Raw genomic sequence first — 27,536 nt, forward strand, 5'->3', positions numbered from 1 at the left:
TCCTCCGCCTCCTCCTTGCACGCAGGGGTGAATGGATAGAGGGAAAGAGGGAGGGAAGAAGTTACAGGTGTGTGTGTGTGTGTGTGTGTGTGTGTGTGTGTGTGTGTGTGTGTGTGTGTGTGTGTCGACCTCGGTTCATCGTGACTCATTTAGCGGTCATGATTTCTTTTCTCTGTTTGTTGTTCGTCTCTTTGTTCCTTTTCTTTTGCTCATCTGGTCGTGACTGAGTGACTGACTGGCTAACCGACCGACTAACTGTTTGACTGACTGACTGACTTACTAACCGACCGACTAGCTGACTGACTGATTAACTGACTGACAAACTTACTAACTCACAGACTCATTGACTAACCTATTCCCAAACCAAACATACAGGCCTTTTACTATATATGACTTGAGAGAGAGAGAGAGAGAGAGAGAGAGAGAGAGAGAGAGAGAGAGAGAGAGAGAGAGAGAGAGAGAGAGAGAGAGAGAGAGAATGGTGATAGTGATGGTGACGTGTTGGCGGAGATGATGATGGTGGTGATGCTCAGAGTGTGGTGACGTGGCTGTCGTTTTTGTTACGGTCTCCAGCAACGTAACAGTGTGTCGTCATTGTCCAGCCTTGATGCTGATGGTGCGGAGATGATGGTGTAAGTGGTGGTAGTGGTAAGATGGAAGACGTGGCGATGGTGGTGATGATAATGGAGGGGGTGAAGATGGGGGATGTGATTTTCCTGATAATGAGGTGATAAATGGGGTGGTATTGTAGTGATGGTGTGGGGTGATGGAGAGAGGTGAAGGGGTGATGACCGCTGGTGTGGGTGTAGGGGTGATAATGACTGCTAGGGTAGGGACCATGGTGGTGGCTTATGAAGACTCTAAAGTTTGTGTTGTTCTTGTTGCTGGTGGTGGTGGTGGTAGTAAGAGTAGGGAGGGGAGGGAAGGAAGGGGAGGGGAGGGGTGGAAAGGGAGGTGAGAGGAAGGAGGGAAGGGAAGGGAAGGGAAGGTAAGGAAAGGAAGGGAAGGGAAAGGAAGGGAAGAGGAGGAGTGGAGAGGAAGGGAAGGGAAGGAAAGGAAAGGGAAGGGAAAGGGAAGGAAAGGAGGAAAGGAAGGTGAGAAGAAGGAGGGAAGGGAAGGAAGGGAAGGGGGAAGTGGAGAGGAAGGGAAAGGGAAGGAAAGGAAAGGGACAGGGAAGGGGAGGGGCTGGGAGGGGAGAGGACGCATGCGGGTGGTGATGGTGGTGGAGGTGGTGGTGGTGGACGGTGGGGGTCACTGTCATTATTGGTGTTGTCTTTGTTTGCATTTATGTGGGAAGAAAATGTAATAACTAATATCATCAAATATTCATCGAAATAAATAATACGTGTTTCACTGAACTGGACATTTTTATTTGCCTTGATTGCTTGAATAATTATTTCGACTGTTACCTTACTTCAACTCGTCACCACGGAACACGTCACCCTCTGCTCTCCCCCTTTGCCCTCACTCCCCCTCTCTTGGTGCCCTCACGTCCTCCCCTCGTCCTTATCGTCTTCCCTCCCGTCACACACACCCCTCGTCACCCTCGCCCACTCCCTCACTGCCACATACAGTTACTCGCTCGCTTTTTTTTACCAACAGTGTGAAAACAGTTCGAGTATTTTGCTTGACATTTAGGCATCGGTAATTAAGTTCCAATGCTAATCTTTTTACAGTCCCAAAATATCACACGTAAAACAGCAGTGACCTTGGACTCGCAGTTGTGAGTCTGCATTTGTGCATGGTAATAAAACACACACACACACACACACACACACACACACACATTAGGAACACAAATAAATATGACTCAACATGAAGGCATTAGGCATTGTCAAGTGCACTCCATCAGTTAAAGATTATATTTGGTTTGGGTCCGAAGAATAAGAGAGAGAGAGAGAGAGAGAGAGAGAGAGAGAGAGAGAGAGAGAGAGAGAGAGAGAGAGAGAGAGAGAGAGAGAGTGGGGGTGGAAAAAAATATATATTCAATTCCACACAACCCCCTTAGGCGCGTCCCACGGTAAAACAGACCCACCTTCACCTGTCTCCCTTCGACCCCCGCTGGTGACGAGGCGGTGGAGACACAACTAGAACGGATGCAGTGTTGTCTTGGCTTCTTTCCCTTTGGTCTCTTCCATTCTTTACTCTTTTACATAAGGAAAATATGCGTTATTTTTAAGTAAGCAATTGAGGCACTGTTATCTCTCCTTTCCTCTGGTCATTATTATTTTTACATTCTGGTTGATATTATTACTGCTACTTTTTATTACTATTACTGCTATTATTACTGTTACTACTACTACTACTACTATATACTGCTTATTTACCATACCCCTCAAAACTACGGACGCTCCCCTGCAACTTGTCTGTACCCAATAACCTCCTTCAGCTTTTTTTTTTGTGTTGAAAATAATCGTACAAAGCAACGTTGTCAAATTATCGTACTCAGCCTCTTATATTTACCAACTTCCGACCCCAAAACTGGCTCCTTGGCCCCAATAACTAGATTCATTTATATTTATCGTTAAAATAGATCATTCCTGATGTTTCTTGGCAATAGTTAGGCGTCAAAAACCGGTAAATACGTGGCTCTGAGTACGATAATGTGGCACCGTTGGTACAAAGTGGACGAAGGTGTGGGGTTAGTGGGGTGGTGAGTCACGAGGTCTTTTTTAAGACTGTGTGTGGGGGGAGAGATGTAAAGGCTTTGATGGGGGGGATGGCGTGGTCGGGGTGGGGGTGAAATTAGGGTGTGTGGGTGGGCAGGGCCAGGCCAGGTCACCGTTGCCTTAAGCTTTGACAATTTATATGCAAGAAAAATATAATGATTCAACTTTTTCTTTCTCTCTGTTTCTCCGCCTGTAACCTTGTGTCAGGGTAATTTTCTTCTTTTTTATTATTATTTCTTTTTATATTCTTTTGTTCCCTTGTCTCATTTCTTTCTCGCTAACACACACACACACACACGTATATCTTACATGATTCTTTTCTTTAATAATTTTGCCTTTGTATATTATTGAATGCTTTTTTGTTTGGTTCACTTGGCAGAGTTTTGTGCCTTTTTTGCATGGTTCGTTGTTGTTGTTGTTGTTTTTATTGTTGTTGTTGGTATTGTTGTTTTTATTGGTCTGGTCTTGTGAGTGCCATGTTTCACGCGAGTCGTTTCGAGTATCGTATTTAACTTCGTAGGGTCACTGCTCTCTCTCTCTCTCTCTCTCTCTCTCTCTCTCTCTCTCTCTCTCTCTCTCTCTCTCTCTCTCTCTCTCTCTCTCTCTCTCTCTCTCTCTCTCTCTCTCTCTCTCTCTCTCTCTCTCTCTCTCTCTCTCTCTCTCAAGCTGTTTAACATCCTATCACCAAATTCTCACACGCCAATCACTTGTTTCCTAATGGGTTGCCGAGTAGAGCTGATCCTTAACAGTTGCAGAGTGAAGGGAATTTCAATATTGGGGCCTTAGGGTGGAGCTGTACGGTGTTTTGGGCACCTATTGAGGCCATTAGCTTAGCCCGGGTTGGGAAGTGTGTCAGGAAGGCAGGCAGCGGCACCCGTAGCCCTTGGCGGTGATTAGCTGGTTTTCTTTCTTTGTTTTCTTCCTTTTGTTTCATCTTTTGAATGAATTATGGCGAGTGAACCTTTGAGTGAGTTTCTTTTGTGTGCGTGTGTGTTCGGGAATGTATTACTTCAGCTTTGTTTCGTCATTTGTTTCGTTTGTTTAAAAGGCGATACTGATGTTTTCTTGCTGTAATTTTCACATTACATTTTCTTCTTCCTTTCCTTTTCTTTTAATCTTCTTCTCTTTCCTCTTTTCATACATGTCCTACGTCATGACTTTGGTCTTGTACCAAAACGATAATGACAATTTAGGTGCTGACGCGTTTCTGTTTAGTTTGTCAGATGCTTATTATCACCTTTCACTTTTCTTGGCTTGCCTCCTCAATTCGAAGAAAATCCGAAGAAAAAAAAAACACTATTTTTTTTGTTCCATGTGGACGTGACAAGCTTTCTCAACCGCATTTTTGTCTTCCTGTTTCACTCCCTTTGTTTGGTAATTTGGTATTTTCTCATGTTTTTTGCTCAACCTTTCGCTAGAAGAGTGAAGAACAGGGAAAGGGAGGGGTTTGAAGGGAATAGACAGGTGGAGGGTTGAAAGGGAGGAAGGAACCTGCCAGGCACGGTTGAGTGACCCACTGGCCTAACGCCGGCGAGGCCTGGCCAAGACTTGTCCGGACGAGGCTGCGTCGTGGGTCCGCCAAGGTCGTCGTCCCGTTGGGTTCGACTCCCCGAGGTGACTAGCGGCGCTGCGGCGGGTGGCGCTTGACGAGGTAAAGTAAAGGTACAGTACGGGGGACACACTATAGCTGCGCGTGGTTTAGGTGCTCATTTCCGTCGCATTGCCTCATGAACCTATGGTGAGCAAGAACCCATTACATTAAGGCACAGGGCAGGCGTGACATCCGCGGGAATCGAAGTCTCACTTAAGGCTTCTTCGTTCTTCAATAAGATGAACAATATTTGTGATTAGTAAAATGATAGACTAAGATTTCCCAGTTGCGTCCATTTCAGCCGCACACTGTGAATGAAGTCAAGAAAAGCAGCCCTTGTGTGGCGGTGTTGTGGTGTTACGTGGTGGTGCAGCGCCTCCTCGATCATCGAGGTCTGAAGGACGATTATATCCTGTTGCGCCCTGGGTTATTATTCTGTCCAGAGAACGATATCGAGGTCGACTCATTTTGCTATTGTTTTCGTCTGATTGTAATTGACGAGGGTTTTGTCACAAGTGTATCCAGATCCTGGATGGCTTCGCTCGGCCAATGGTGGCGGGTGGCCGGCGGCGGGGCATGAGGTGGGCTGCATAAAGAATTGGCTTCTGGTACGTGATACCGATGAGGTATTTACACTCAGCACTGCATGCTCGCTATCAAGAACGACTACTTCATAAATTTCGAGTGCGTGGGAAAAGCAACTACGAGATACCTTCCTCCTGCCCGGCGCCCAGACACAGCCGCGGGCGAGGTCCTGCGTCAGCCGCCCTCTGTATATAATGGGCGATGCTTATCTGTTCACCTTTCGAGGCAGGTCTGCCCGTGCGTCAAGACCCTTCAGCGGGGCGCCAAGCGGGCGGGCCTAGTAATAGCGTCTGTGCGGTTGAGGCGGGGTGAGGAGCTGCTGTCACAAACCCGCTGCTTGCCCCTCGGAGTCCTTGATTTCACCTTCCATGCTCAGGTGACGCCGGGTGGCTGGGCAGCGCCGTGTGATCTGCGCGGCATCTCGGGCCGCCCTCACTTTACCGCCCCGGTGGTGCGATGAACATACCAGGCCAGACATCCTCCGCCGCGGGAGAGGAGAGATACATATCTGTCTTCCTCATTCGTTTTCTGACTCTGGGAGGATGTCAGGCCCCTGTTGTTCCTTGTAGCCTCGGGACGCAAGCGGGCCGGGTGGTCGTATGTTGGAAAAGGCCGGGCTGATGCGGACCTCTCCCGCTCGGTTTGAACACTGTGATCGGAGGAAAAAATTTGGGTAATGATTAAGGCTGTTTTATTATTTAGCGCAAGTTGTTGGTCTGCTGAGTCGTCATCGTTACAGAGGAACACTGGCCATAAACCAGCGTTAAGTTAGATTGTGATTGCTAAAACACACACACACACACACACACACACACACCCACACACACACACACACACACACACACACACACACACACACACACACACACACACACACACACACACACACACACACACACACACACACACACACACACACACACACACTAAAAAACAAACCATCTCCCAAAGCTAAGTAGTTTTCGCCAAATGCCTGGAATAAACTTTCAGTTTCTTCCGTTTCTCCAGTTACTTCTTTTATTTCTTGCTCTGCACGCAGCAAAAGACACAAGTTGAATTTTGAAAATCAACGAAAGAATAAGTGAAGTGGGATCAGTACAGATCCATTACGGAATAGTGATGTGTAAATTACTGTTGTTTGGGAGACCTTGTAATATTGTTTAGATTTACTGTTATGAATTGTTTCAAGACGGTTCTGTGTTCCATTTGAATAAAAAATGACAGTCATTTTCTTCCATCCTGAACAAAGACTCTTTGCTCTCAGGACGTAACGCGTGTTGCAATGCTGTGGCGTAAGCTCCACCTCCTCCCCTCCTTACCAGTCTGTGTGTTTGGGGGAGGGGTCGCAGCCCCAAAGGCCACTGTTAAGGGGTTTTGGTGCGGTGGCCGGATGTGAATGTATGTTTGTCAGTAATGAGACTTGTGCAATTGTTGATACCTTGCGGGAGGCGGCGGGGCTAACCGCACACAGCTGTTCGATGCGGAACTGGTCTTAACTGTGGGCGGGCCGGGTGGCGGAAACATTAACATGCCATAAACAGGCAAGCTATACAAACACAAGGACGCAGTCTGTCCTGAGTCCTGATGTCTGGTGGGACAGGCTCCGCTGTAATAACTCGTGCAACGTGTCCCGTAGTTGCGGGTGCTCGTTCTGCTGTGTGTTCCTCTGTCGCCTCTGTCTGAGTGACAATGTGGTGAATGCGTCAGGTCGGTTGATCCCAAGGAAGGGAAGGAAGCCTGACTGTCTGGTTTGTGGTTGGGTCGAGGCTGTAAGATCAGCACTGAATTGCTCTGATCAACCATTACTTCATTTTTATCAGTGTTTATAATTTATAATGGGCGGTGTCTTCGTCCTTCCCTGCTTGGCAACAGTTGATCTCCGCGGGAGCTTGCATGGAGCGATGGAGCAGACGACAAGACTTGTATCCGTCAGCTAGAACGCACCAGCGGTTGACAATCGACCAATAAATTTAGATTGCGGCTCAAACAAGCCGTGTAATCGCTGACACACCCTGTTCTCGCCTCCTCACTCTATTACAATCACGTTTTGGTGAGAAAATAAATGAAAATTATAAATTAAAGAAGTGTGACGCAGTTGTCGAAATTTCGGCAGCGCGTCCTTGAAGCGTGCAGGTGCAGGGAAAGGGGGGAAGGGAGAGGAGGCGCTGAGGTAATTTTCATGCACACCTGCCGTCCCAGACACCTGCCATACCTGCCTGCTCCTTGCGTGATGGATTTTGCTGGGCTACATTGATCAGTGCTCTCTCTCTCTCTCTCTCGCAAACAGGTTTTGGAACTGAAATTAAGGCAGGATTTTTTATATCCATCCATCTCTTCCGTTGCTACCGAGAATTACGCAGTTGAATAGATTACTAGACCATCCATCCTTCCTCCAGTGATTCTTTCCATCCCGCCGCTTCCTTTCTGTCCTCGATACTACTTTCTTCCACCTCATCCTCTTCTTCTCTTCTTCCTTTGGTGATAACGCCTCCCGAGCCTGCCTTCCGCCAATTAGGTTGGAATTGACGATGCATGTGGAGGAGGAGAGATAAAGTGGAGGGGAGTAGAAGAAAAAGATTGAAAAAGGTGTAGAAGTAGAAGAGAGAAAGAGAAGGAGAAGGAGAAGTAAGCATAGGAAAATAAAGGCCGGGATGTGAGGAGGAGGAGAAAGAGAAAGAGAAGGAGAAGGAGAAGTAAACATAGGAAAATAAAGGCCGGGAAACATCTTAAGGAAGGCAAAGGGAAAGAGAAGATTCCCCTCCATTGTCTTCGTCGCGGCCTCGAGTAATGGCCTCCCGTCGACCGCCCCTTTTTTCCCTCCATCTCGTGCTGAAGGTCTGGAGGAAGTGTTGATGTCGCGGCTTTCCTCTTGCCTTAAATAGATTACATTGTTTACTGATGTGTGATGTCGAAGGTCTGTGATTTATTTATTAATTCACTTTTACTCCTTTTCTCTTCGTGTGTGTGTGTGTGTGTGTGTGTGTGTGTGTTTATAGAGGCCATTGCCTTCATCGTATATGGTGTTGTGTTACATATAATGGCTCGTCTTTTATTTCCTTGTCTTACTTTCACCTCACACATTTGCTTCATCCCTTCATTCTTTTTTTTTTTGCTGTAATGTATAATTAAAATATGTATATTGTGAGTCGGGGCTTAGCAGGTGGTGGTGGTGGTGGCGTTGCGACATTCACTTGTTTTAGCTCCCGGTGAAAAATGACGACTGATTAGCAGGACCGCGTTACGTGTGCAGTTTCGCAAGCAGTCGTGAGAATATATAAATTGGTGATCATTTCCCGCTTCCGGTGTATTTCTTAAAGTAATTGATTTCATAACTTAATTGTCCCAGCTTGTCTGCTGTGGTGTGAGAGTCATTCTAAAGGAAGCTGCTGCGGGAGTGAACGTTGGGTGGTGGTGTTGCCGTGCACATGTGATATCTTACTGAGGGTGGAGAATAAGACGGTAGTGGATGAAGAGGCGGAGTGAGTGATTAGCGTTATGTCATTGATGACTGGAACGCACCGCCCTTACGCTCTCCATCCCCGCAAGAAGTGGAGATGGGAGAAAGAGTTGAAGAGTTGAGGCGGCGCTGTGAGGAGTGTGGGACGAGGGGTCAGGGAGTGTGTCTCGAGGGTCTGGTGTGGCGCAACTCTCCCTCTTTCATCCCTCCTCCCGTTTCTTTTCCACCCTTTCTGTCTCCACCTTCCACATCTTTCTTTTTACCACCAAAATTTTCTCCTATGCATGAAAGTCATAAATTCACCATCTTTGTGTATTAAAATGCCTGACCTTTTTTTCTCCAAGTCACATTGAAAAGCCTCTCCGTATCGTCCACTACTCCACACTCCGGCTACTGTGTCTATAGTTTTTATATATATAAAGCCTAATAAAAAACGTTTCCGGTTATGAGAATTTCCAGTTTGTTTTTCTCCATTTCTATCTCATTTAGTGTTATTAATGAGGCATGAACATCATTCCTGCTGACTCACGTTCACTTTCCTCTCCCCCCACAGAGCTCAGAGTTCGGGTCGACGGTGGAGACGCGCGACCAGTCCACCAGCACCGAGGCCGATGAGGTCACCACCCCGACGGCCGCCAGCGAGGACCTGTCGCTGCCTCTCTCCATAGACTCAGGGCTCGACCTGTCCAGCGATTACAAGGTGAGTTACCGAGTGAGTGACCAGTTGAGTGAGCAAGTCAGTCGCTATTGTTGTATAATGTTTCCTACCATACAATTACGTTATTTGTCATTGTTTGCTTTCTTTCTTCATTGGTGTGCTTATGATTACGAGGGAGTCAGTCAGTCGCTTTAGGTGTCTACTCTTGCCTACCTCATACGCTAATTGTTTACTGTTGTTTATTTAAAGTCCATTGTTTTTGTGATAACGAGGAGTGTGAGTGAGTGAGTGAGTCAGTCAGTCAGTCACCCAGACGCTAGAGATTTGCTGTTGTTTATTTTGTATTTTTACTGTTTACCGTTGTTTATTGCCTTTTTGTGTTAATTATAGTAGTTCTTGTCTCCGTGTTGATATGTGTGTGTGTGTGTGTGTGTGTGTGTGTGTGTGTGTGTGTGTGTTTGGGGTGTAAATATGGTACACGGGGTGGGGCGCTATCGGGGGTGAGTGACAGCATTATTCATTCTCTCCAGTACGTCATTTCACATTTTATGATCGTCCTATCTCCCCCTCGTGTGTGTGTGTGTGTGTGTGTGTGTGTGTGTGTGCTGGCTGACTTTGGCCTCTGATGAACAGTATTCCGCGTTTTCTAGTGTCCTTGTGGGTGTGGTCTGTCTCACTTCATCCTCCTCCTCCTCTCTACATTTCCATTTCCTCTCCCGTTCTCTTTTGCATTCTCTTTTCTCCTTCATTGCTATATCCCTCCTGCTCATAGTATTAGCTTCGCCCAGCATATTTTTCCCTCTTCATCACCCCTGTGTCTTCTTCCTCGCAATTCTTCCACGTTTTGCCTTTCCCTCCTTCTTCACATTTTCAACTTTTAATTCCTAATATAATTTCATTTTCCCCCAATCATCTTTCATCACGCATCTTCGCTTTTCCGTATTCCCTCCCCACTACCCATTCTTTTCCCTCGTTCCCTCTCACCCTCTCCCTTGCATTTTCTCTTCCACTCTCCCTGAACCTGGCCAATGCCTCATATATTGTTACCTTCCCTCTCACGTCTTGGTGTTGAAAGAAATAATGCTAAACGCGTAACGAATTTAGATCTGTTCTCTCTCCCTTCTTTGGTCTCCTACGCTTCCTTTCCCCTTCCACTCCTTTCCTTTCTTAGTTCCTTCCTTCCTTCTAATATTATAGTCCTCAGAAATTTCCTCCGGTACCAAACACCATTTTTTTGTCTGTTCTCGACATATGTAAGAAAATAATTTTATTGCGCTCCATAGTTCATTCGCCCTTTGTTTTGTATGCGTACACACACACACACACACACACACACACACACACACACACACACACACACACACACACACACACACACACACACACACGCACGCACGCGCACACACACACACACACACACACACGCACACACGCACGCACGCACACACACGCACGCACACGCACGCGCACACACACACACACACACACACACACACACACACACACACACACACACACACACACACACACACACACACACACACACACACGCACGCACACACACACACACACACACACACACACACACACACACACACACACACACACACACACACACACACACACACACACACACACACTTGTCATTCCAGGCAAGAAGGGTTTATCTTGTGTGTAGATTTGGCCTCCATGGTGCTGGAAGTTGAGTGAAGTGATCAAATAATTCATGTAATTATTCGACTCCTGCCGCATCACCATTACACCACCACCTTCGTGATAAATGGTAAACAATAAGTTTCACGATGTCATCACATGTTTATCGCCTCAGTAAAAAGTTATTGCTTGTTACTTGTTACAGAAGGCGCGTGTGTCGGAGGCGCGGGCGTGGCTGGCCCAGTTGTCGCACGCAGCAGGAGAGGAGGAAGCCCACGCTGCCCTCCAACTGGCTGCCCTCCTTGACTGGGTGGCAACGCTTCCCCTGCAGCCTCACCATGGCCTGTCTTCGCCGGTGAGCCCCACGCTCCCCACGCCGCCCTCGCCAAGCAAAGCCGGGATGGGTGTGGAGGAGCTTGGCTGTGACGTGGGGCGGGACCTGATGGTTCTCGCCACCCGTCTGCAGGAGTCCCTAGCTGACCCTGCCGCCCAGGAGGCCGTCCTCCTTGACACCATAACGGTAATTACAGCGATGCCATCCGACTCTTGTGAAGCAGTCTTGCTTTCATTGATATAATGAATTGTGAATGTGTTACTGTGAGCATCAGTTTTAACAAGGCCTTCTCTTCTTGTAGAAGCTGCGTGTACTGGACAGCTCCCTCTGCCAGCTACAGGACCGAGTGGTCACACTGACGGATGAAAACCGTGAGCTGCAGGAGGCGGTGGCCAGTCTGAGCGAGGCCCAAGAGACCCGCACGGAAGCGTCCGGCACCGAAAGTGAACTGGTGCACCGCAAGACTCCCTCCATCCATTCCGACTTGAGTGACGCCGAGCTCAGCGACTCACCCGAGCATGTACAGGTGAGCTGAGCATCCCTTGTCTAGAGCTTAGACCAACCAACTGTTTGATTACTGAAAATGTTTTATGTCGATGAATAGACCCCGGTGTTTTATTTGGGGCAGGGCATATTGAGGGAACTTTGTAAGAATGCCTTAAGCACCTGTCACAGAGGATTTATTGAGCTTGTGTCGGGTTAGATAGGGTGTGCATAATATCGGACACTTGAATTGAGTGATACCTCCGCGCAGCAGGCACGTCCCGGCAAGATGCCTCTGGACGCTGCCACCAGCTTCCAGGAGTCCGGAATTTTTGACACTTCCTGCGAGCTTGTCCACGTCACCACGCAGACCGACCTGGTAAGTGAAGGCGCGAAGCATCCTTTGTGTTCTTGTGTATGTTTGACCTCAGTGCTGATGCTGCTGTTGTTGCTGATGTCCCAACGAAATCATTTAGTAGTCTAGTGACTGATTACTAAGGTAAGTTTAATGCCAGCTTTTGCATGGCAGTATGTGTGCATGATCCTCTCTGAAATTTCAATAATAAAGCTGCAACTTTAGGAGTTCAAGGGACTACATTTTTTTTGTGTGTGGCGCTAGACAAACATTTTTTTAGTTTCATACAATGCTCGTGAATCTAAAGCTAAAATTATTTTTTGCACTACTACTGCTACTATTACGACTTCCACTGCAGCTACTACCTGATTTGACCTTATAAGCTTTAAAATTGTCCACGTGACGGCTGGTGCATGAGGAATGCTTGACAAGTGCTTGCTTCAAACAGTCGCAGGTTGAGGACGCATTTGACGCCCAGACTGGTCCACATAAGGAAGAATGTGAGCGTCAGAAAGAAGACCTTGACCTTCAGAGTGCAGTTGCTCGCTTGGCTGCAATAAGGTCGGCTGTTCAAGGCCGTGACCTGCGGCACCTCAGATTGCAAGATTTGCAGGTAAGTCTTGCCAGCTTCCACCACATGTGCAGAACAGGAATAATCTATCGTGTTTTTGCATCGGTGAGTTGAAGATTGGGCTGATAATCTGCCGGAAGGTATCCTCAAGAGGGTGAAGTATGGTTTGCAAATTTTGTCATTGATACGAATCGGATTACAAATCAGACAAGTACTAGCAGCTTATTTATACAAGGGATATGTCAACTCATTCAAAGGGAAGAACATTGAAATGCAGGTCTTGCTTGTGCTCTTGGTTGGTGGTCCCTTTGAGTAGGCGCTTAATTAAGTCCTGGACGGAAGTGAATCGTAACATGGTGTGTGATCTTGGCGCAGGAGAGTGACGAGTACCTGATGCGGGTGGCACTTGATGAACAGCGGGTGAGCCTCAGTAAGGTGGAGTATGACAGCATCGTGGAGAGTGAGAGACGACTGCGGCAGGAGTTGGAGCACATCAAGTGTGATAAGCAGCAACTGGCGCTCGAATGCGACTCTCTGAAGAACAAGATCAGAATCCAGAGCTCCGGGTAAGGGAGTGATTTTAATTTTGATGAACTAGTTGGTCACGATACTGTTTTAATATGATTTAATTCAATGTATATTACAACTAATATCTTAATTCTCATGTTCAGCCGAGGGACAGACGCTGAAGAAGCATTGAAAGGCGAAATCCGCGTCCTCCAACAACGGCTGACCATGTCGGAGAGGGCGCGCCGGGAGGTGTTTGAGGAGAAATGTGAGCTGGAGGAGGAGGAGAACGACTCGCGCCTCATGGTGCAGAGGTGAGTGCATGGTCCGGCCAGAGCTCTGGCTAACTCATGTTTGCAGTGCCAGACTGGAGTAGTCCCCTTGTGTTCTAGGAGTGAAGTATGGTCTAGGGAGTCAAACACGAAATGAGGACTAGCAGCATAAATAGTTAGGAGCTAGGACACGTTATGAGCTGCTTCGGTTCGACATTCCCCATCGTCCTTTGTATAACTTGTGCTTCCGTTAGTCTGCCGCCCCTTACTCCCCCATCGCTGTTCAGAGACGTTAAGGGTACCCAGTCCTCTGCGATAATTCCACAAATTTATATTTCTTAGTTTTGTCTTTTCAGTCACAAGGATGCATGATTTATATAATTTTATTTCTTGCTTCGTTTCCTTCTCCCTTTCCCTTCGCTTCACCATTACCTCATCTTCCCTTTCTTGCCTCTTGCGCGTCTTTCCTTGGCGGTGCCTGATGTCCTCTCCCTCTTTCTTTTCCGAACCTTTTCCATTTATCTTTCATAAATATCTTTTAATTTCTATTCTCTCCTTTCATCCATGTCTTCCGCCTCCTTCCCCTTCCCTGCCTTCGTGAGTGACACTGTAAAGCCTCTACTGCTCACACATCACGCTAGTGTATCACAGCATTATCACGTTATTCCTTCAATATTTTCCTATTTATTTCCTCACTGAGCTAATTTTCTTTTGATTTACTAATTATCATGTAATCACTTGTCAGGCATCAATTCTCTCTCTCTCTCTCTCTCTCTCTCTCTCTCTCTCTCTCTCTCTCTCTCTCTCTCTCTCTCTCTCTCTCTCTCTCTCTGTGTGCGTGCGTGTGTGTGTGTGTGTGTGTGTGTGTGTGTGTGTGTGTGTGTGTGTGTGTGTGTGTGTGTGTGATTACAAGAAGCGGTACTTTATTGAGCCTTAGCTCGCTGATGCGTCTGTGTTAGATGTTATTGTTGTTCAACTGTAACCGCAGATAACCTTCCCCGACTTTCTCTTTCACCCGCGTTCTACCTCACTTGCCGGCGTGATAGTTCATTCTACTACGGTTAGGATTTACTAATCTACTTTAGGAGAATTAATAATGGTATTTGCCTCGCTTCTGACACCTGAGAAAGTTAATCAATAGAGCTGCGTCTTGTGTTATGGCACGAAGGTCGATGTTGTTGTGTCATGGTCAGTTGCGCTCGCCCTTCCTGCCTCTCGCCCCTCTCATGGACGCCTCGCGTGCAACCACTGCTCTCACCTCACGGGCGCCCACACGGCGCACCAGCCAGTGCTCGTGGAATAGGAACTTCGACTGTAACGTGTAATAGGTTTCTTCGCTGTCGTCCACCGCCGAGGACGGATCGAGGTCGGTTTTTAAGCACTGAGCAGTCTGAAAGCAATGGTCAAAGAGTGCACAGCGAACGTTCTTCGCCCTCTGATGTGACGTCCGTAGACGATAACGTGTAGTACTTGTAGCCAATTGTGCACGACGAGCAGCAGAGTTTTAATGGTGCGTCGGTGAACTCTTGGGACGATGTGGATAATGTTTCACTCTGAAGATCATCGTAAATAGGAAGCACTGCAAGTTGCTTCGTTTGGGGTGTTGGATGTGGTTCAATCCTATGTGCGGAGCCTCCATAAGTCTGTGGCCGCGTAATCCATCATTAGTGTGAACTATATATCAGCAAAGATCAGCAAAATTCAGGCCAAATGAACGGCAAGCCACTGAACAAGCGGAGTGGGATGCCACTGGCTCGGGGCGTCGGGGCTGTCGGCGGGAGCCCCGTGCACCCGCGGCGTAATGGGGCATGACACTCCTGAGGGTCTCGGCGACATGGATTTGCTTACCCTCCACACGCTCCTCAACCAGACGCTCAGGCCAGGGCAGCAACCATTATCCGCAGACCTGGCCTGGCCGAACACCGAAGCTAAGTGTAGGGACATGCAACACGCCCCGGGAGCCCATAGCACAAAGAATGGCGTCGTATATAAGCACGGGGCACTGCACGCACAGCCCACCTCCTTTGTGGCCAGGTAAGACATCGCGTGAGTAAGACTGTGGCAGACTTACTGGCACATCTCGCTCTTATTGTTATATGCGCGTGAATGGCAGACTATAAAAGGAATTCATTAGGTTATAACTGCGATGATTAGTGCGGCCTAAAGTATGCATGTGTGTGTATTCATGTCTGCTGGTGGGCTTATTGTCAATTGGATTTTTTAGTTGTTCTAGGACACCATTTTCTAGGACGCACAATTAGAATAATATTTGAGTTACGTATAATCCTTTTAAAATTATTTCAATGTTTACCATTCACGTTAATAAGAGTAAGGCGTGTCTTTTTATGGTGTAATTGCCATTTTATTACAGTGTAATCTAAACGGAAGAATTACCTGAATATTGTTGGATTTCTACCTCCCGTGAAATACATGTGGGCTAATATTGAAAGTAACGTATCAGAGCTGAGTCCAAGTACATGTTCTTGTACCCCCCTTAGGACCTAAATTGTGCCCTTTCAAAGATTCACTGAGATCTGGGGGGTATCATTCCTGTGAACACTACTAGCCCTACTAGCCTGCTAATTATAATGATAATAATAATAACAATATTACTACTACTACTACTATTAATTAGATCTAACAGATCTAACCTTTAATTGCAATGCTAGCAAATATTATGTGAATATTAAACAAGAAATAGGCATATATATAATATATATATATATATATATATATATATATATATATATATATATATATATATATATATATATATATATATATATATATATATATATATATATATATATATATATATATATATATATATATATATATATATATATATATATATATATATATATATATATATATATTCCGCCACTGCGTGGGTTGATGGATTCTTACGCACCACTGGCTCAGAGGCCAATGAGATGGAGGAGCACTAAGGCCTGTGCAGCTATTGTGCAAGCCCCAACTTTACTACCATGATTTCACCATTAATTTAGTATTTAATGTAGTTATTTGAATAGGATTTTATATAGTGTCTCAGATTACTTGAATATATTTTTATCTTATACACTAAAAAATAATGAATCCACTCATCCAGACTGGAGTCCCAGATGGAGGCGGCGCGGGAGATGGAAAATTTGCTGAGCGCCTCCCTCTCCCAGGAGCAGGAAATCTCCAGGGAGCTGCAGCGTCGTGTTAGGGACCTGCAGGTCAGACATTTGATATTTCCTACAGGCTGTGAAACGTGTCATATTCTGCAGAAGGAACTTTGTGTATTCTTACGAATCAAAAACTTCATTTCTCCATATGGTAACTCAACACAAGTTTTGAGACATCTATCTCTTTATTCTTTGATAACATGCTGTTGTCCCCCTCTTCTCCATTAAACATTCTAGGTCTCTTCTTAATTCAAAACCTCAACTGGAAACCTCATTTCTCAACTACTGCTAAATCAGCTTCCACCAATTTTTCTCCCTCCCAGATGCTAGCTATGTTCAGTGGTCTTGTCAGCCCCTGTATAGAGCACGCATAGCGTTGTATGGGGAGGTTCCACCCCCACAACCCTTTTGGACAATATAGTCAGTCTTTTTCCCTTGTCACCTCATGAATTCTGCTGCATCATTGCTTATCTTACTATTTTCTATTGCTCTATTCATGTTAGCTGCTCCACTGAACTTGTTAACTGCATGTTTCTACCTATATTGTGTCCTTGCTGCACTTGACTTTCTACTCTATCTCATCCTTTTCACTAATAAAATCTGGAGTGGTTTTCTGTATTTTCATCTTCCTACTACTGTAACTCTTTCTAGAGATCTCCTCAACCCAGTTGATCCTCTGTTGTTAAAAATCCTGTCCTCCTTTTGTGGGAGCAGTACTTTGCAGGCTTTTTTCTGTTTTTGTTAAGCCCTTGAACTGTCTCCTTTGCTGTAAAAGTAAACTTTACAGTTACAAACCAGTGATTACTCTTTCATAGCTATGTATTTTTTTTTCAGATTATTGACAAGGAACATCGTGCACGTTTTGAAAAGTTGGAAGCTATAAAAAGTAAGGTAGAAGAAAGGGCTGCCACATTGTCCAGTGCCAAAAATGCTCTTGCTGCCCAGCTTACTTTTGTCATGTACGGTTTGTGGGCAGTGGAGCAGTGGCGATGCTGGGCAGCCAGACCGCTCACCCTTGTTCCATACTCCGGCAAGCAGATGGGATTATCTTGGGAAATAACCAAGACTCCTATAAATGTAAACAAGTGTGTGTCTATGTGTCCCCCTGTTGGGTTTGAATCTTGTATACAAACCCCATTCTCTGGTCTTCTGACAAAAGAGATACATGGTACAGCTGGTCAGAAATATATCCCAGAAGAGCATGGCCAACGGAGGCCAGCAGAAGCAAATGAAGAAGAACCGCAGAATAAACGCATAAAAAGCATCAAGACCAGAACTCAGGCCACCATGACAATGAAGTGTGAGTCAGTCACTGAGCGTGAAAAGTTTTACTTGGAACAGATAGAGAATCTGCAGCGAGAAAAAATGAGCCTTAGGAAGGTACGTCTTTCTGTTCTCTGAAAACATTACAGATGGAAGTATGCAATTGCCATATCTTTTGTATGTCCATGTATTATGATTTTATCATGATCTAGTATTATATATATATATATATATATATATATATATATATATATATATATATATATATATATATATATATATATATATATCTATATATCTATAATTTTTAAAATTTTCTTTCCAGGGTCATGATAGTGAAAGGCGGAATTCTTTACAACAGCATAGAGATTTGGAGGGAGAAATTGAGGAAGTGAAACAACAGCTGCAAGAATCTGACCATGACAAGTGCAAGCTGCTCTTCCGTTTTGAAGAAGTGCAAGAGAAGAATGAAGAAATGAAGAATCGTTACCTCCACAGGATAGAAGAATTAAAGTCTGACATGTCTAGGTATCAAGATTTATATGAACTGGAGAAAAAGACTCTGGTTGAAGACCACAAGGTAAAGCTCCTTGAGTCGCAGAAGGAACGAGAACGCTTAGAAGAACGTGTCCACCAACTTGAATTGCAGATCTCTACCTTCAGACAGGAACTTGAAATTATTGGTTCATCTGTTGCTCATGATAATGTTGAGATGGATGCAGAAATGGAGAACATCACTTTGCATGGCAGCAAGTCTTCAATGAATAAGACTCGATATGATGGTGATATTTTGAGAAAAATAAGGGAGTTAGTCAAGTCCGAGACCAACCTGCGACAAAGAATTTATGATCTTGAGAAAAAGGTACAGTATGAATCCTTAAGACTGTTAGTAACATTTGAATGAAATTAAGATAATAAATTGAAAAAAAATGCTCCTCCACTCCAGCAAGTTTCTAAATCCAACATAACCTGATTTCTCATACAGATTTTCACAGTTGCATCTCAGATTGTCAAGATTGTTTTAAGAGAATAGTGTAATTTGATGTTATACCCAATGTCTTTGGCTGGAGCAAGGCTTGACTGACTATGTTACTTTTATCTTCAATTACTTTTCTTAATTTCCAAAAAAATTTCAGTTACCATAAGTAGAGTTTGAATTGGCTTATTTGGCATGTATAAATCTTGGTTCTGATTGAGCTCTTTGTTCTATAGGAATGTGCATATCGGGAAACGATCCGGGAAGCTGACAAGATTATGTCCAGCCATGTGACGTCTTACAAGCAACAAATTGAAGATCTGGAGGCAAAAGCAAGTCAGCAAGCTGCCAAAATTCAGCAGATGGAGATCTCTGAAGAACGTCTTAGAGCAACAATGAGGACCAGCAACAGAACAAGTGATGGTGCTCGTATATCAGATCTCCTTGACAGGCTCATTGAAACTGAGAATTCAGAATTGAAGCTGAAGGAGAGAGTATGGAATCTGGAGAAGAAGGAAAAAGAATTACAAATCAAGGTAAATGTTGCACAGGTACACCACTGGTTTACCAGCTCCCTTGGTCGAAGCACATGAGAAATTAATCTGTTCAGGAGGATAAATCTTTTTTCCGATATGCCGGCTGGGATTTGAACCTCAGGTTTTCTTGTCACATCTTTAGATCACATTTTCTCTGTTAGCATGACCAGAACCCCTTCAAGGGATGCCAGCTATCCAATATCCTGCCCTTATATGGTGAAATGCAACACACTAATTAATCCACTACTAGCCACCAGTGTCTGGTGGGGGTCATTTTCCCTTCTCAAAGCATATGAAAAATTGATCTATTCAGGAGAATCAATCTTTTTTCCAACATTTTGCCTGGGATTTGAACCCAGGCTCACGAGATGGGAGGTGAACACTAGCATCGAGCCAAAGGGAATCCTGTAGCTTAAGGTCTTTGGGAGTCTATCTGTGTCTCAAACCACTTCAATATCTAAGGTTTTAAATGTGAGAAATAAGCTTTGGTGGTTTAGTGCAATACCATTTATAAATCATATGCCACCTTATATTTGCTGAGGCAGAAATGCAGTGCCGTGGTGCATATGATATCGTTTCGCCGAGGTTTAAGGACAGGCCACCTACTATGACCATAGGGTCTGAGTGATCTGAATATCTATGTAAATATCTCTCTCTCTCTCTCTCTCTCTCTCTCTCTCTCTCTCTCTCTCTCTCTCTCTCTCTCTCTCTCTCTCTCTCTCTCTCTTCTCTCTCTCTCTCTCTCTCTCTCTCTCTCTCTCTCTCTCTCTCTCTCTCTCTCTCTCTCTCTCTCTCTCTCTCTCTCTCTCTCTCTCTCTCTCTCTCTCTCTCTCTCTCTCTCTCTCTCTCTCTCTCTCTCTCTCTCTCTCTCTCTCTCTCTCTCTCTCTCTCTCTTCTCTCTCTCTCTCTCTCTCTCTCTCTCTCTCTCTCTCTCTCTCTCTCTCTCTCTCTCTCTCTCTCTCTCTCTCTCTCTCTCTCTCTCTCTCTTTTTTTTTTTTAGATTTTGACCTAGAATAGCTAAACAGTCTTCTGTCTGCTTGAAACACTGTAAGTTAACTTTGATGCACTCATTACTATTGGTCTGTTTCACATGGATGCAGCTCATGGAAGGGGAGAAGAACCACCAGGCACTGCGCAGTGAACTACGAGACCAAGAGGAGCTTGTGCACCGCATGATCACTCTGGAGTCTGAGAACAATGCCCTCTCTTCAGAGTTGGGTCAGGTAGGTTTATCTGGGATTTACATAAATTTTTTCAGCTAGTTACTTTGACTTTGTTCAAAAACTATTTGCAGTTTCTTTTACAAAAGAATCAACATTCAGATGTATACATTGTATCTAAAATGTTCTCTTAGTGTATATCATGAACATGCAGTATGTGTTGTATTTTATAAAAACCTTTTTCATACTGGATATGCCAGTCACTTAACAAAATTTGTAACATGATACTGTGCATTAATATCTGAATATTTTTCTTATGCATCCTTAGGCCCAGGATTCTGTCCGCAAAGTGTCGGAAATGCAACAAAATGAGAGCTACCTACGAGGACGAGTAGAAGAGCTTGAAGTAACGGAGAGTATGTTGAGGGAAACGCTTCACCAAGCAGACCAAATCTTGGCACAAAGGGAAAGAAAACTTAGAGATCAGGTACGTATGTTAATAAGCTGCAGCTTTGATTCAGATCATCAGGAGAAGGGAGTTACAGATATTTATGTAGAAATCTCACATCTGTAACTAAATTTCGACATCTAGATTAATATAAGAGTTCATTTGGATGCATGGTTGCACATTACAAAAAGAGTTTAGCAAAATGTGATCTTTTTCATTCATTCATTTCATCGACGCCTGCTCCTAGGAGCTCCCACCAGGGGATGGCCACGGCAGAAGAGCTTCCAACTTTCTCTATCCAGACACTCCCTCCTTGCCTGCTCAAAGTTTCTCAAAGATCTTTCCCCCCTCTCCCCAGCGTACTCTTGCACCCTATCTCTCCATTTCACTGGAGGTCGTCCTCTAGCATTCCCTCCCTCTATCTCACTCACATACACCCTTCTGGTCATCTTACTCTCCTCCATTCGCTTCATGTGGCCAAACCACTTTAAGGTCTGTGGTTTCACTTCTTCCACCACTCCACACTTCTTCTCTTCACCCCTGTGACACATTCCAAAATGCTCGTACACACTTTCATTACTCATTCCATCCATTCTACTCACACCACAAGCACTCCTCAAATAACGCATTTCCACTGCCTGCATTCTAGACCTCTGACTTTCATTCCAGGCCCACGTTTCACTTGCATATGTGAGGGTTGGTACTATTATTGTATTTCTCAAATCCCTCTTTACTTCCATGCTCACACTTCTGCCATTCATGATTTGTCCCAAAGACCCTACCACCCTTCTTCCTTGCAATGCCCTTTCTTTTATCTCTCCCTCCATACCACCATGCTTACACATAACTGATCCAAGGTACTTAAACTCATTGACCTCCTCCATTTCTTCACCATTCAAAATTATTTTGCATTCTTTTCACATTCAATTCCCACTCTGTATGGGCATACAAAATCTACAACCTCACTTCTACTTTGCTCACAAACCATCACTTTACTTTTGTTGACATTTACTTTCAGCTTTCTCCTATTACAGACACTATCAAAAACACTGACCAAATTTTGTAGGTCACTTTCATTTTCTGCAATGAGCACTGTGTCATCAGCAAACAGTATCGAATTCAGTACCCACTTTCTTACCTCATCGAACAGTCTTACTCCAACTTCTCCAACTTTGCCCTTCATTTCTCTAATGACACCATTCATATAAATATTGAATAACCATGGTGACGTGACACACCTTTGTCTTAAGCCCACTTTTATCTCAAAATGTTCACTTGTTTCTCCAGTAATTTTGACACATGCGATGCATCCTCATAGAAAGATTATATTGCACTAAGCAGTTTTCCTCCCACACCATAAATCTTTAAAACATCCCACAATGCAATCCAATCGACTCTGTCATAAGCTTTTTCCAAATCCATGAAGGCAGTGTATAGTTTCTTTCCTTTTGCTATTATTTTTTCTACTACCATCCTGAAGGCAAATATCTGATCCACACATCCCCTTCCCTTCCTGAAGCCTCCTTGTTCACTGATTTTCTCTTCTGTAAGTCTTTTCACCCTTTCTATTATGACTTTTCCATATACCTTTCCGGGTATACTCAGGAGACTTATACCTCTATAGCTCCCACATTCCCCTCTCCTGCCCTTCCCCTTGTAAACTGGGACAATGATGGCTTTTGTTCAGTCTGCTGGCACCACCCCCCTCCTCCCATGCCACTTCACATATCTTGACCATCCATTTCACAACTTCATCTCCTCCACACTTCAACATTTCTGCTGTGATTCCATCAATTATCTGCCTTTCCATTTTTTAATCATTTTATTGCCTGATTTACTTCTTCATATGTTATACTTCTTTCTTCATATACTCCTCCTCTACCTCTACTCAAAACTGCTGCTGTTACAGCTGCTGGATGTCCATCCTCAAAATTCATAAAGTTTTTGAAATATTCTTTCCATCTCTCTTTCACAGCTTCCCCGTATTTCAACATCTTTCCATTCTCATCCATAACTTCATTTATTTTAGCTTGGGGAGATATTTTCTGCATTTCTTTCATTTTTTACTTCTTTCCAATATGATTTCCTGTTCCCTTTATATTTTTCACTTAGTCTTTTTCCAAAGTCTTCATCAACTCTCTTCTTACTTTCTTTTATTGCTTGTTTTAATTTCATTTTGCATTCTCTATATTTCTTTTTCCTTTCCCTTTTTACTTGTTCAGACACATTTCTTTCTTGAGTTTTCTTAAAAAGTTTCCTTTTCTCTTTTACTATCCTCCTTATCTCTTCTGTCCACCATGAATTTCCTTTTCTTTTTCCATCTCTCACCACTTTCATCCCTAACACTTTTTTTGTTGTATTTACCATTATTTCTTTAAATGTTCCAAAACCTTTTTCAATATTTGTATTATCTTTTACACTTTCCCATTTTTTACTTAAGGCCTCTGCCATTTCACGTTTATACTCATCTTTTATTTATTTTTCCTGTAACTTTTCTATCTTCAGTATTTCCTTTTTTACTTCACCTTTCTTTTCAAACACCCACTTTTCTTTCAGCTTTAACTTTGCCAGCACTGCAAGATGGTCAGATCCATCGAACATTCCTCTTTCTACCTTTGTGTCACAAATATCTTTTCTAAGCCTTTCATCCACTGCCACATAATCAAACAATCCTTTTTGCTCATTATCTTCTCCCCTCCTCCATGTGTATCGTTGGATATTCTTGTGCTGAAAGAAGGTGTTCGCTAGGAACATTCCCCTCTCAGCACAGACATTCACCAGGCACTCTCCATTTTCATTTTTTCCAGGTATCCCCCATTTTCCCACCACATCCATCACACATTCATTACCCACTTTAGCATTCATATCTCCCATCATAATAAGTTTTTTTTCTTTCTCAAAACTAATCAAACATGCATTCACTTCCTCCCAAAAAGCTTCCCTTTCTCTCAGTCCTTTTTTATTTTTCAGATTTACTGGTGCATAAATACACACCCATGCATACTTTTCTAAACCTACTTTTCCTTTCACCCACACAATTCTTGATCCCTTCCAACCATAATCAGTCACACCATTCCACACTCTTTCAGACATCACAATAGCACATCCTTCCTTACTCCTGCCTCTATACTTCTCATCTATCCCTGTCCATACAACCCCCCCAGGCACACCCTCCCACGTACCCTCTCTACCATCACTCACACCAGTTCCTCAAATTATGTGTTTCGCTCACTCCCAACACATCCACTCTACCATTTACAAAATTTTCAATTATCACTCTCCTCTTTTCCTCACCACCTAAACCATTCGTATTAATAGACACCAGTCTCATACATTCCTTTCTCTTCTGCCGCCCTCTGGCCATCACTCCTGCCTCTAAAAACTCAATAAAAGTATTAGAGGCCACCAATGGGTGGCCAGTCCAATGTGGTGTTATGGAGACTTGCTCCTTGTCAAGGCTAAAAGGATTAAAACAAAGCAGCTGATGGTCACTACCCCCCTCCCCGTTGGTTCTATCCCACAGGATATACTAACGGTGCGCACCATGTGAAGGTGAGGATGGGGATGTGATCTTTGCTCCAAATACATTTTTTTACTTCAATGTATGTACATAATTTTTCCCTCATTATGAGATGTAACTGGAAGAATAAGCAGGAAATCAAAACAACAAGTTTATAATTAAACAGTTATCTAAAGAAAATGGCAAAAATTAATGAATATGTAGAGATGTGGAATCTTTGCAAATGGACATTTGAACATATTTACATCATCATCTCTGCTATTCTTAACCTGTGATTGGAACGAATTTGGCTTTTACTGGTAGCCTGATAACATATAGTCCCATGTCTTTCTCTGCCTCTGGTGGATAGTGGAATGTTTCCCATGTGGTATTGGTATGCTGGATATCCCCTTCCAAGATGCAAGACTGTACATTTTTCTTCATTGAATTGTAGCAGCCACTTTTTGTTCCACTCCAGTAGCTTGGTGAGGTCTTCTTATAGGAAATCTGCAGTCAAGGGGTTAAAGCTTGCCATCATAAAACTGTTACTGCTACCACCTCCATCTAGCTTGCCTTTGGTCTGCCTTGATGTCACCATAGCAGTTCGGGGTCACAATATCAATGTTTAAATGTAATTTGCATCTTTCTCTCCGATTCAGGATGATACGTTTTTTTAATAATTTACAGGTGGCATCTTTGCAAGAAGAAATTCAGTCCTACAAAGCACAGCTGGAAGCAGCAGTAACTAAAGAACATGGTGCCAGAGAATCAGAATTGTCTTACAGAAGACAGCTGGAGGAATTAAGGACTCGTCTTGCTGAAGCAGAAAGAGACTTGTTGGAGTCATCCTCTGAGACAATTAGTCATGAAACACAACACAGATCAGAAGTAAGTTATTCTAACTAATGAATATTTCATCAATACTTTTTGAAAAGGGTTATACCCAGTGCCACAGTCCAGACAACAAAGTCTGGGAGTTTATAGTTGGCAGCAATCTCGAGGTGATACTCTGGTAAAAAGGAAAAAAATCATTAAAAATAAAGCATCGCGAATTTCAGGCTGAAACTCTACAGTTACATACCTAGTAACATTCTCCTTCTTTCGTATGACTATGAACGTTCTAAATCGTGACGTCATGTTGTGTGACATCATCTATTGTTACCATTGCTCTAAGGCTTGTAACGGCTACTTTATTAGCTTGAGGCATTTCAATAATGGGCTGTAAATAGTTTGAAGATATATAAATCAACGGTCACCCTCAGTTTTCCAAACTGCCTTTTCGTTAAGTAATGTCGTTCTATCTCTTCATCATGATGTCACGGCGCCAGAATTGCGCCTGCTTCCTGCGCTTTTTTCCTTTATATTTCTTTTGTTCTTCACAAACTGGGAATTCCAAGGGTGACCGTTCATTCACTTCCATATCACCAACATGTTGCCAAGATTTCAAGTTTAAATGAGTAACAGTGGCTTCTCGGCATTTTTTTGAGTTACGAAAAACATAGTTTCGAGATACGGACATTCAAAGTTTTGCGCAATCATATCTCCTGTATTCTTGGTCTCAAATCTACAATTTTGGTGGAGGTTATTGACTACCTCAATGTGATAATGCACAGTAAGAATGGTTGACCAACTTGCAAAAAAAAAAAAAATAAATAAATAAATAAATAAATACTCTTCCGATGTGCGCAACCGCTTTGACTCAGGTCCATGCTCTTGCACCTTTGCCAATGTGTTCAAGTACACCTAACTGCTGGGGCTCATCAGGAATGCCATTTCATTGGAAAGGGGTTTTGTTTTACCAGCAGTGGGTGCCTGCAGCCTTCCCTTTCCTATATGACAATCCCTCGCCGATTCCGCTGAGTAACTATGTGCCCCCCCCTCCCTGCTTGGCTATCTCTTTTCTCACTATCTCTTAGTGTTGCCATATGCGTGCTCTATGTATTTCAAATAAAAGCAGAGATGAAAACTCATGATAATAACCCATGATAAAAGTGTAACAGAGTTTACTTTACGGGAGTGGATCATGAGCCTGCTTACACCTATGGAGCTTTAGTGGCATCACCAGCCCTTATAATTTTTGGGGGCATTTGCAGTGTGTTACTGGATTTATATGTGGTTAAAGAAGACTTATATCAGGTTTTTGAAAATTTTTTTTTTTTTACCCAAACTCTGGAGTATCACCTTAAGGTATAATTGTGTTGTGTAGGCCTTTTCATTAAACAAGCTTCCCGTCTGTCACTGTTTTCAAATTTTGCAGTGGTCAGTCTGTGACTCAGCCCAGCTTATCAGGGAAATGTACCAATGATGATGTTAGTGATGGTAATAATTAAAAAAGTTATCAATTTTTAAAATAAAAGATTGATGCTGCAGCAACCATTTTTGGTTTCTGCATGCTTCTAAACAAGCATATCTAGTTTATATGTTTTACTGTTCATGTAATATTGATAGTTTTAGAACTTATAAAAGATGACACTTATCATGATGTTAATTTTCAGGTTACAAAACTTCGCAATCAGCTGAAGCTATGCAACTCCCAACTACTAGAACTCGATAGACTTAACTGTGAGCTGCGAGACCGGTTGATGGCGGCAGAGCTAGAGGGTCAGCGATTAGCCAAAGATTTAGAGGATCACGATCGACGCCACGAACAGGATCTTCTTAATTTCAATCTTCAGGTAAGACTATGATTGTAGTTACTCGAAGCAGTACATTAATATTGTAAGTGAAGTCTTGTATCTATTTTGAGTCCCTTTCCTGGAATTCACACACTAAGATGGCCATTGATAATCTCATTGTCTTAATAGCCTACCTTCCCTATTCAGCAGACATTAGTAGAATACTCCCCCATTTTCAGTCAGACATACTCTCACCCTCTAACTTGTTATATGAATTCAATAAGTGTGAAATAGTAGCAAATTGTACAATAATACCATGGTACCAGTATAAAATATCTGACTATAATGACCACCAACACCCTGCAAAAAAGTCTACCAATTATATGGGCCTGCATAGAAAAAGATAATAATAATAATAATAATAATAATAATAATAATAATAATAATAATAATAATAATAATAATAATATTAATAACTTCCTTTAATTGGTCATCTGTAGTCCAAGAAAACATTATTTAAATTGATAACTCCTTTTCTGTCGCTTTCCCTGTGTGTGTTTCCTGTGTGTCTGCATCAAGCAGATCACATACATCATTTACCTTTAAAATTGCTTTTGTACACAAAGGTAAGGTCCTTATCTCATACATCGGATGCACTGGCCTCATAATGAGAACTTCAGTTGTAGGAAGAAAAATCCTTAGTTCTTCACTTTTCCCTATATGTGTCTTTTAAA

At 43.5% G+C, this 27,536-nt stretch overlaps 1 protein-coding gene across 1 annotated transcript in view; it reads left to right on the forward strand.

The window, feature by feature from the left end:
- Nucleotides 1–27,536, forward strand: part of LOC126982220 (protein lava lamp-like) — a 163,372-nt gene that overhangs the window by 118,176 nt on the left and 17,660 nt on the right. The window contains exons 10-24 of the mRNA XM_050834142.1: nucleotides 8,856–9,002; nucleotides 10,819–11,133; nucleotides 11,249–11,473; nucleotides 11,702–11,809; nucleotides 12,234–12,398; nucleotides 12,732–12,922; nucleotides 13,028–13,177; nucleotides 16,245–16,356; nucleotides 17,140–17,685; nucleotides 17,894–18,430; nucleotides 18,781–19,080; nucleotides 20,181–20,303; nucleotides 20,569–20,727; nucleotides 24,875–25,075; nucleotides 26,683–26,862. Coding sequence (XP_050690099.1) covers nucleotides 8,856–9,002; nucleotides 10,819–11,133; nucleotides 11,249–11,473; nucleotides 11,702–11,809; nucleotides 12,234–12,398; nucleotides 12,732–12,922; nucleotides 13,028–13,177; nucleotides 16,245–16,356; nucleotides 17,140–17,685; nucleotides 17,894–18,430; nucleotides 18,781–19,080; nucleotides 20,181–20,303; nucleotides 20,569–20,727; nucleotides 24,875–25,075; nucleotides 26,683–26,862 — 3,459 coding nt within the window. The remainder of the gene's footprint in view (nucleotides 1–8,855; nucleotides 9,003–10,818; nucleotides 11,134–11,248; nucleotides 11,474–11,701; nucleotides 11,810–12,233; nucleotides 12,399–12,731; nucleotides 12,923–13,027; nucleotides 13,178–16,244; nucleotides 16,357–17,139; nucleotides 17,686–17,893; nucleotides 18,431–18,780; nucleotides 19,081–20,180; nucleotides 20,304–20,568; nucleotides 20,728–24,874; nucleotides 25,076–26,682; nucleotides 26,863–27,536) is intronic.

Source organism: Eriocheir sinensis, chromosome 4 (genome assembly GCF_024679095.1).
Source record: "Eriocheir sinensis breed Jianghai 21 chromosome 4, ASM2467909v1, whole genome shotgun sequence".
In the NCBI taxonomy this organism is placed as follows: domain Eukaryota; kingdom Metazoa; phylum Arthropoda; class Malacostraca; order Decapoda; family Varunidae; genus Eriocheir; species Eriocheir sinensis.